This window comes from Corythoichthys intestinalis, chromosome 1, assembly GCF_030265065.1.
Source record: "Corythoichthys intestinalis isolate RoL2023-P3 chromosome 1, ASM3026506v1, whole genome shotgun sequence".
NCBI classification, from domain to species: Eukaryota; Metazoa; Chordata; class Actinopteri; order Syngnathiformes; family Syngnathidae; genus Corythoichthys; species Corythoichthys intestinalis.
The window spans coordinates 34721154-34731029 of record NC_080395.1 but is presented as its reverse complement, the minus strand read 5'-3'; the positions used below and the strand labels follow the sequence as shown (position 1 = coordinate 34731029).

Below are 9876 nucleotides of genomic sequence, written 5' to 3'. Positions count from 1 at the left end.
TTTGAAGTTTGAATGAGAGGGATATGCTGTTTTTTAAAAAAAAAAATGTAATTTATTTTTTAAACTGAAATGTGTAATTCTGGGCGAAGTGGAAATTTGGGGAATGTGGCAATGTGTGTGTGCGCACAGTAGAAAAAAAAAAGTAATTCAAAATGTCAATTTGCCTTCTGCTCGAAAATACTGTACTTTTGGCTGTAAGCTTCCTAGTTATGAGATGTTCATGGAACCTACCATGTTGTCTCAAGCAAATGAGCTCCATCAAAGAACTATTTATCATTCGGCATTTGAAACTACATCGTGTCAACGCAATCTAATAATTGGGTAATTTTTACAGTTTTACTATACGAAACTTTGCCACTGGTAGAATATTTGTCAACTTGGTTGAGCTCAACCTCCCTTTGAACCAAATGGTTTGGTCCTCTCTCCAGCTGATCGGCCTAGGAATCCCCGGTGGTTCCGTCCGTCATCGGCTTTGACGGCTCCCATGTTTCACTCTCGTTTAAGGCTGTTTTAATCCACCGGACTTTGTGGCCGCTCGTGTCGGCAAACTGCTCCACGGCCGTCGATATTCCAGAAAAAGGGACAATCTGGTCGGACCAAGGCGTTTTGTACGCATCCAGACGCGCTGATCAAGAAACGCTTTTAAAGGCCCTCGCTCCATCCCCGGATTCACCTGCTACACGGAGAGCCTCAACACGGAAGCCTGACATGGGGGACACCGGGAGTGAGGGCAGTAAGCCCCCGAGTAACGTCAATGTCGTACCACCACGCTGTCCCTGCGGCTTTTGGGGGTAAGAGCAGTAATCTCTCTAAACTTGTTGTTTGTGGCTCTTTAGCGTCACTGTCGACAGTTAGCTTAGCCGTTTAGCCATTAGCGCTAGCAGCTCAAGGGGGATGAGCTTGTTATGAGCCCCCCTCCTTCTTCTCCCATCCCGGCCCCATTGTTTTGTAGCGTTAGCTGAAAGCTAACTCCAGCCGGCCTCGTTCACTTCACCAGGCTGGATAATCCAGCTCATGTCACAGGTGAGCAAAGGCTACTAACGCGGTTGGGGAAGGCTCTAAATTAAGCCCAAAAACTTTGTCGAGGGTATGTTTCCCTTAGCATGTCATTAGTATTGTACCCCTCTGGTTTTTGTTTTGGCTACTCGGTTTACGAAGTCGCAACATTCTGAAATGTGTAAATGGAAGCACCATGTAAACTTGGAGACAGCACTTATGGTACAGTTCTGTACTTGTGCTTTGGAATGTCCCAAAATAGATGTCATGTCGTCCTGTGCGATATGGAAAAAAACTTATCACGTTATAGGCCTTTATATCACGATGATATGCCTAAATTGCGTACATTTGTAATAATTTGATTTTATAAAAGTTTTTAAAAAAGGAACATTATTAACCATTTAACACCTGGGCCTATTTTGTCCAAATTTGCATGCCTTTGATGTTGCCTTTATGTTTCAAAGTAAAAATTGTTCGCCTGGTTGGGTCCCTTGACTCCCTTCTTTTCAGGACGCTATAGCCTTTATGTCCAAACTGTTGGTTTTTTTCGCTAACCAATTACAATCAAAATTTTGGACCCAAAAAGAGAGAGAGAGAAAAAAAAGAAAAAAATCCCATTTTTTTGTTCAACATTTTTAACCCTTGTGGGAAAAACGTCCGATTTTGGGACTTTTGTGTTTTAGCAAGATTTACATCAAAGACCGACCATATGAAAAAGCCATTGAGAATCGCTGTAATGGTATCCAATTGTCGAAAAAATGTTAAAGTTCTCTTTCAAGAATGTCAAAATGTCAAAATTATTGTCATAATTATTTGTGGGAATACATTTTATCATCACTCACAGGAAAAATAGTGCCTTTTTTGGACATCCATTATAAATGCTAATTTTCCATGTATTTTAGATGCACTGTACCCCTGATGTGTTACAGTGCATTTTTCTCAATTACCCAATGTATCCCGTCACAGGCGGTTGAACTACATGTGAAAACTTAATTTTTTTGACTTGAGAGTCATAAACGGCATAATACACCAGATGCCGCTAGAGAGCTATAATTTTTGGTGAAGCTGACGTATGAGCTTCATCTGTCTCCACTCTGATACCAAAGCAATAAAGCATGCTTAGGATCGAAAGCTCAGGCCTGCAGGCATGTGTGAACGCAATACCAGTAACGTGCACGTGAGTATGAGTATGTGATGGGTGTGCGCGCGCGCATGTATGCAAGAAAGAGAAGATTTGACAATAGGTGTTTTACTAAGATAGCAGTACTTACTATGTGTTTGTGTGTGGGTATGAACATATTCAGGGTGTCCGAGCGTGCATGTGTGTCTGCCCGAGTGTGCACGTGCACACGCACGCGTATCTCTTTGAATAATCAATCATGAATCTTTGAGTGTAGGCGCAACTTCAAAAAGCATATCAAAGCAGCGGTTTGGAAGATATCATGAGTATGGCTTTCGGAACTCGTTTTGAGGATTCCGCACAAAACCAATGTCCCAGAGCCAAATTTCCAAATGTAATTACTAGAATATGACACAGTTCAACATTGAATGAAGTCTGGTTCACTTCTGCGCAGTGGTTTTGGAGATTTCATCAATATTACATTGATCTTCCATATCGCACTTATTTCCGCCTAAGGAGGTCAATATGGATTTCAAAATTCATTTTGAAGATTGCGCACAAACCAAATGTCCTAGAACCAAATTTCCAAATGTAATTACTAGAATATAACACAATTCAACATTTGGTGAACTTTAGTTCACTTCTGCGCAGCGGTTTGGGAGATACTGTATCATCAAAATTAAATTTCTCTTCCAAAGTGCACTGATCTCGCGCTAAAGAGGTGAGTATGGCTTTTGGAACTCATTTTGAGAATTGCGCTCATACCAAAAGTCACACAGCCAAATTTCCAAATGTAATTATTAGAATATGACACAATTCAATATTTGGTGAGCTTTGGTTCAATTCTGCGCAGCGGTTTGGGAGATGTCATTTTTTTCCCCCTAAGTGTCCCAAAGAATTTGAAAATGCCATTGTCAAAAAAATGTTGTGTTCCCCCCAAAAATTTAAGTTATGATTTTTTAACATATTGACGGCTCTAACTTGTCCATATTGAATAATCCAATTTGAATGTTTTTTTTTTTTTATGTATATCCAGATGATAGTTACTTTTACCCATAGCACAATACTGCTATTTACTCCTTTTATTGTCCATAGAGGGCATCGGAAGTAAATAAATAAAAACTATATATGTATGGATAGGTCTGATGCCACTGAACATTTTGAGTGGTCGCATGTAAAAAAATATTCAGAAATTACTTAGGTAATACACTTCAAAGCAACGTCCCATTTTGGAACCTTTTTTCCTACTTGTCGCAAATAATTTGATAATGCCATTGTAAAAAAATGTTGTTCCCCAAAAATTTTTATGTTATGATTTATTAACATATTGAAGGCTCTAAATTGTCCATATTGAATATTCCAATTTGAATGTGTTTTTTATATATATGCAGATGACAATTACTTTTGCTCTTAGCACAATATTGCTTTTATTGTCTATAGAGGGCATCAACAATAAATAAATAAATATACATGTGGATCGGTCTGATGCCACTGAACATATTGAGTAGTCGCAAGTAAAAACATATTCAGAAATGACTTTGATATTACACTTCAAAGCATTTTGGAACGTTTTTTCCTATGTGTCGCAAAAAACTTAAAAATGTTGCGTTCCAAAAAAAATTAAATGTTTTGATTTATTAACATATCGAAGGCTCTAATTTGTCCATATTGAATATTCCAATTTGAATGGGTTTTTTATATATATGCAGATGACATTACTTTTGCTCTTAGCACAATATTGCTTTTATTGTCCATAGAGGGCATCAAAAATAAATAAATAAAAACTATATATGTATGGATAGGTCTGATGCCACTGAACATTTTGAGTGGTCGCAAGTAAAAAAATATTCAGAAATGACTTTGATATTACACTTCAAAGCAACGTTCCAAAATGGAACGTTTTTTTCCTATGTGTCGCAAAAAAAAAAAATCAGCACACAAGGGTTAATATTGATGTCCCATTGACAATCAAACATGCTCAATGAAACGTTTTGATGCGTGATATTTTTTCAACTTGTCAGGATAAACGTTCAACAGAAAAAAAGTAGACTGAATAGTTTTGTATTTCATAATAATTCAACAGAACCAGCAGGTATGGTCATAGGCCTTTCTGTCCTTTCTACATACTATGGTCAAAACGGGTTATAACGTAAACCAACAGTGCAAAATAATGAACATGTATATATGTACAGTGGTACCTCTACAGACGAAGTTAATTCGTTCCAGGGCCTTGTTTGTAAGTCGAAATGGTCGTATGTCATGCAGGATTTTCCTATAAGAATACATTATAATTCCATTAATTCGTTCCACAGTCCAAAAACCTATACTAAATCCTTAATAAATACTCCTGTTACTATTGCAAATAGCAATTACAAAGAGCAAAACAAATAAATTAAATATTAAATTAATTAATTAATTAATTAAAAATTAAATTAATTAAATAAAAATCATAATAATAATATAAAAATAGTTATAATAATAATAATAATACCTGTAATAACGTAAAGAATCGGGTTCTAATCTGGCGGACTGTACCTGAACCCACCGTGGGGCTGAGCAAGAGAGCGCGGTTCTATTTTACTTCCTGTTCTGATGCTTGTGTCAGTGTTGCACAAGTTGATGGAATAAATGAGAAGAAACCTGACGAAGCTGGCGATGTTTCCACAACAAGAATTGTCACCTTAACTTATAAAGACTGACGAACGGAGTAGGACCGCCGGCCGAGATCGACATTCTACGGCCCTATTGTCGACCCAGTTCATGGATGCACACACCATGCTTATATTTTGCTATCATTTACATCTTCATTTCAATGGTAAGCGTCACCTTTTCTTTTTTTCTCCACCTGCACTAACCTTTTTGGATCCAGTGTTGATTTCTCTCAAGAAAATCAGCCGTGCGTCTGTCTTCCGGCAAAACAAACTTCGGCGCTGTCAAAAATCGTCGTATTTTGAGCGTGTCGTTGGATGTAAAAACAAATGGCGAGTCGAGTTTTACGTCGGCTGTTGAAAAGATCGCGTGTCGAAGTGATCGTATGTCGAGGTACCACTGTATATGTGTATGCCATCAAAAAGGGTTTGGAGGACATCTTTTTGTGAGGGTAGGTATTGCACTCATCACTTTATCAAAGCATCATACTGTACATACAGCCAAGCTTCTGGAGCACAAACATCTATATGAAATTTAAAAAGATTAATTGTAAAAGAGTAGAAAAAAAAATATTTACACTAAACTGGTTCAGTTCAGTTTCTTCAGGCATGCCACTCAGTTTCATCGTCAATTAAGACACGGGGGCTACGTGACACAGCTCACACTTCTAGGGGGGTGTCAGTTCTTCTTCCGCCCTTCTTGTTCGGCTGTCACTATTTTCACTTGTCGACTCATCTGAAGAAAAAAGACAAATCTGGCCCATCGTCTTCCTCCAGTTAATGAAATAATGCATTTGTTTGCGCTAAATTTAGTTTTTGATTATTTCTGCACATTAATCAAAGTCGCTTGCTCAATCCAACCGGCCGTTGCTCGCTACCTCGCCCCCTTCCCTTTAGATCAGGGGTGTCCAAACTTTTTGCAAAGGGGGCCAGATTTGGTGTGGTAAAAATGTAGGGGGCCGACCTTGGCTAATGTCCTTTACGTATAACAATATATTTAAACAAATTTTAGCAAGCCATTCAGTGTGTCACATTGGCTTAATTATTTTTTTCTCTTTCGACTCTCTGGCTCTTGCGAAAAACTGCTGCTGTGACATTAAACTAGCTTCAAGTTGCTTCAATTTCTCGCTGCGTATCTTCCCGTTCCGTTGTCGTACATGTCAGCGTGTGTTGTTTGGTAATATCACCTCAAACTGAAATCTTTAAAAACAGCGACGTCTCTTTGCAAATGAGGCAGACACAGTTTTTGCGTAATTTAGTGAAGAAATAGTCTTAATTTCTACCTATCCTTGAAGCGTCGGCCGTCACAGTCAACTTTCTTTTTTTTGTTGATTGTCACCATTTTAGAAAATGGAAGTAATGGGTCACACGGAATAATGTTGCTTAGCCCTTAAATACATCCAACATGACACATTTATCAGAGAATCCCTAAATTTGAAAAATAAGGTCCTAATGAAACCTTTTTTTCAAATTTGTAAAAAAAGTCAAAGTGAATATGTGTAATAAGCGCTCTATATCTATAACCCATGCTAAATCATGATTTTTTTTTTCTCATGGAACCTGCAGATGCATGTGTTGACTTGCATCCATCACTTTTTTTCTCAAAAAGAAATGTCACAATTCTAAATTAGTTTGAAAATCATGAAATTTTAGTTGTATCAAATGTGATACATTTGGCAATAAAGGGTTAAAGTGCTGCTGCCTTTTAGTGGGTAAATGAGGGGACGCATTTTGTGTGTAAGCTACTTCATATGCTGGTTGCAGTACTGCTGACCAATTCATTAAGTCTGTGTTCGGGCCAGACGTTATTGATTTTATGACAGAGGCTGGGGGCCGGATGAAATTTGACCACGGGCTGCATATGGCCCGGGCCGGACTTTGGACACGTCTGCTTTAGATGGTGCCTCGCTCGGCAGTACATTTAAAGTTTTCGAATGACGTCCTTCCATTATCTCCCGTTTTACTTGGTCGATTGGCTTTAAGTAAAAACGAGCGTGGATCTCAACTTACGCACTTTCATTTAAGTAAAAACGAGCGTGGATCTCAACTTACGCACTTTCAAACGAGAGCAACCAGTAGACGAGAGTGACGAGGGTTCAAAGATGATATGCGTAAACGTGTCTCCGCCGACACAAAGGGTTTTAATAATTGTCAATTTAGTAATAGTAGCTTTGTGTGTTCTTTCATTTACTTATTCTCTGCCATTGTTGGCAATAGATAGAGGGTGTCCAAATGGAATCGACAAATATCCCTGAGAATGGCAGACATGAGGTAAATTTGGCAAAATGTTACCGCAATTTTTTAATATTATTAAAGTCATGTTTTTTTGCTTCATGCTCGTACACCCTCTCACTCTTGCTGCTTTTCTTTGTCAGCGGTGCCTTGGAGTTAGCCATTTAAAGTTAACGATGATTGACGGAGTGATTGCTTTGATCTTGCCAGAGTAGATTGGTAGCTCTACCCTCAAAGGGGCCCAATGTGTCAGTCATCGTTTAGCTTATTAAACATTAGCAGTAGTGTGCTGTGGCAACTAATTGTGTAATAAAAGAGGCCCAAAGCCAAAGCCTCGATCTTAACTGTGGCAATATGTAACTGTGGCAAATAGACAAGAATGTGTAACATTTTACTGAAACATTTTTCTAACAGAAATAAAAAAGCTTCCTTTTTAAAAGGACATATGAGCTGATAGCACCCAAAAATAATAATAATAAAAGATGAATAATGTCAAATACAATAGAACAATGCGTAGTGCAAATGTGCAAAATTAACAATTCTTTTGCAGAAAAATAAGTATGTCTGCTTTTTCAGGTAGGATACGTGATCTTTCTGGACTTATGGTGTCTCCAGCAGTGGAGAACACCCTCTCAGATGGGGTGGAGAAAGCTGCACACACAGAAAGTGTTCAGCTAGTCCAGACAGCAGGGGCAGTGTATTCTCCCAAATATTAACAAGTTTATAATTAGGTTGGTGTAATTACATAAGGACGGTTGGTTCCCATACGATATAAGAGGAATTTTAGCACAATCCTCCGTTAACTTGGATTTGTTAACTTCCTAGACATAGTTGGGGTACTGTATGGAAAGGCCTTTTGATATTGAGTAGAATAAAATTGGTTTGGGACCAATGGTACCATCCTATCTCGAATTACGGGCGAAAATACGCTGATTGGCTGTAGTCGTCATGTGCGTTATGGAAAACAATTTGGAACATCCACTTCCGTTAGTCGTAGCAACACAAAAATACTACCATCCGGTGCGGTGGTATATACTTTTGTGCGAAATCAGTAGTCAGATTGGCCCTCCGACCCACCAAATTCAAATTATTCCGAAAAAAAACACAGATTGGTGGACTAACGACCGAAATTTGGATTAAAATTGATAATAAAATTGTTTAGGATTATTTTAGATGCATATATATGTTATATTTTTCTTATAGAGTATTCGGCGAGGAATACAATAGACCCATTCATAGACTTTTTTTGAAAAAAAAATCATTTTTTTAAGAAGTCTCATGAAACCTGTGAAAATCAATGCACAATTACTCGGCGACGATTTACCGGATTATACTTGGTGAATGGTCCCTCTTTGAATAATTACATAGTCTTATTTGCTGAGTCGAGTGTGCGTAACATGCGTATATTACGTGACGTAATTTGTGCTGGTTGTAATTTATTAGAGAATCATTAGATAAACTGCCAGATGGTTCCGTGGAATTAAAAGGCACGGAACCGATTCTCTATAGGAACTGGTTCTCGACTCCCATCCTTAAACATGAATAGCCTTTTTTTCTTTTTTTTTATGCGGTACATTTAATGAAAAGTGCAGCAAAATGGAGCAAAAACATGAATCTTGTGCTAATAATCCTATTCCAATTCCATAATCATATATTTTGTACAAACATGAGGAGTAGAATAACTCAATTGGCCAGTGGAGAGCCATTGTTAGTCACATGACCAGGGAGTTGTTTCGCTAAAATGATTTTGATTATTTTTCTTTAATGTTAAATAAGCGGACATGCAGTGGAAGCCATATTTTGGCCCTTGTTATCTAAAGTAATCTTTTGTTGTTTTTCATAATATTTTAACCCTAGTGTGACAATAACTGCTTTAGACCCCAATCACGTGACGTCACAGCTCCGCCCCCCCTGACTGGTGCCGCCATATTGTCCGTCAGCTCATCGTGTTAACATATTACCGCTACGTACATTCCTCCTATTACTGCGTGTTTTTCTGCTTGTCTAAGGAATCACCGCCGAGTAAACGAACCCAAAAACCTTCCTGACAATCGTTAACATCGATTAATCAAAATGGTGAAGGCATGTGTGGCGGTTGGTTGCAGTAACAGAGAAGATAAATGGTCATTTTAGTAGTTGCTGTGTGCCCATTGTTAAAAGGGCAGATCTCGAAAGACGCACGGTTTGTTTATCTCGGTCCATGATGCGTTTGTGTCGGCAGCTGTTAGACAGCGGCGAAAACATCAATATGATGCCAAAACGATCGCAGACATCATCAGACGGAGACTACGAAGCTCGTCGCCACGGTCGCGCAGCAAGAAGGTGAGCGCAACAACATGTGTTGTGCCGAAAAATAGCCGCCCTGCGTGAAATGTCCCCCCTGACGGGAGCGCCCACACGGAAATGACTTTCTTGTACCGTGAATATGTATTATTTTACTCTGCTTGAACTAATAAATGTCATACCTGTGTGATTGTCATTGGGATATGGTCGTGAAAACCTGTGGACTAATACATTTCTGTTCAAAGATGGTTATGTGGCCCAGTCCACGATTTGTTACTAAAATACAGTACTAATATTTTGTGTAATTTAATTATTTAAAACTGATCTTACAGTCGTAAATCCATTACTGTAATACGTCCATGATGTTTTTACGTCAATAAAGCGTTATAAATAAGCGCTCCCGTCAGGAGGGACATTTCACGTGGGGCAGCTATTTTTCAGCACACACCGGCCCGTTTCGATCAAGTTTCATTTTACTATCGTGACAGTGGTGACGTTCAGCTGACCAAATGTCGGTTTATATTCGGGCCGGAGCCGATTTTGCGTACCCGACTCCTCATCGTGACATAAATTGGAGTGTGATTGGAAATTTTGTGG

At 38.7% G+C, this 9876-nt stretch overlaps 1 protein-coding gene across 2 annotated transcripts in view; it reads left to right on the top strand.

Moving 5' to 3' along the window:
- Positions 1–351: 351 nt before the first annotated feature.
- The window catches only part of zfand3 (zinc finger, AN1-type domain 3), a 30582-nt gene continuing 21057 nt past the window's right edge, over positions 352–9876 (top strand). The window contains exon 1 of one of the 2 annotated variants that reach the window (XM_057849628.1): positions 352–791. In XM_057849628.1, coding sequence (XP_057705611.1) covers positions 709–791 — 83 coding nt within the window. In that variant the 5' untranslated portion in view covers positions 352–708. Of the gene's footprint in view, positions 792–923; positions 1024–9876 lie in introns of those variants that run through there. The other variant, XM_057849637.1, reaches the window with a different exon arrangement.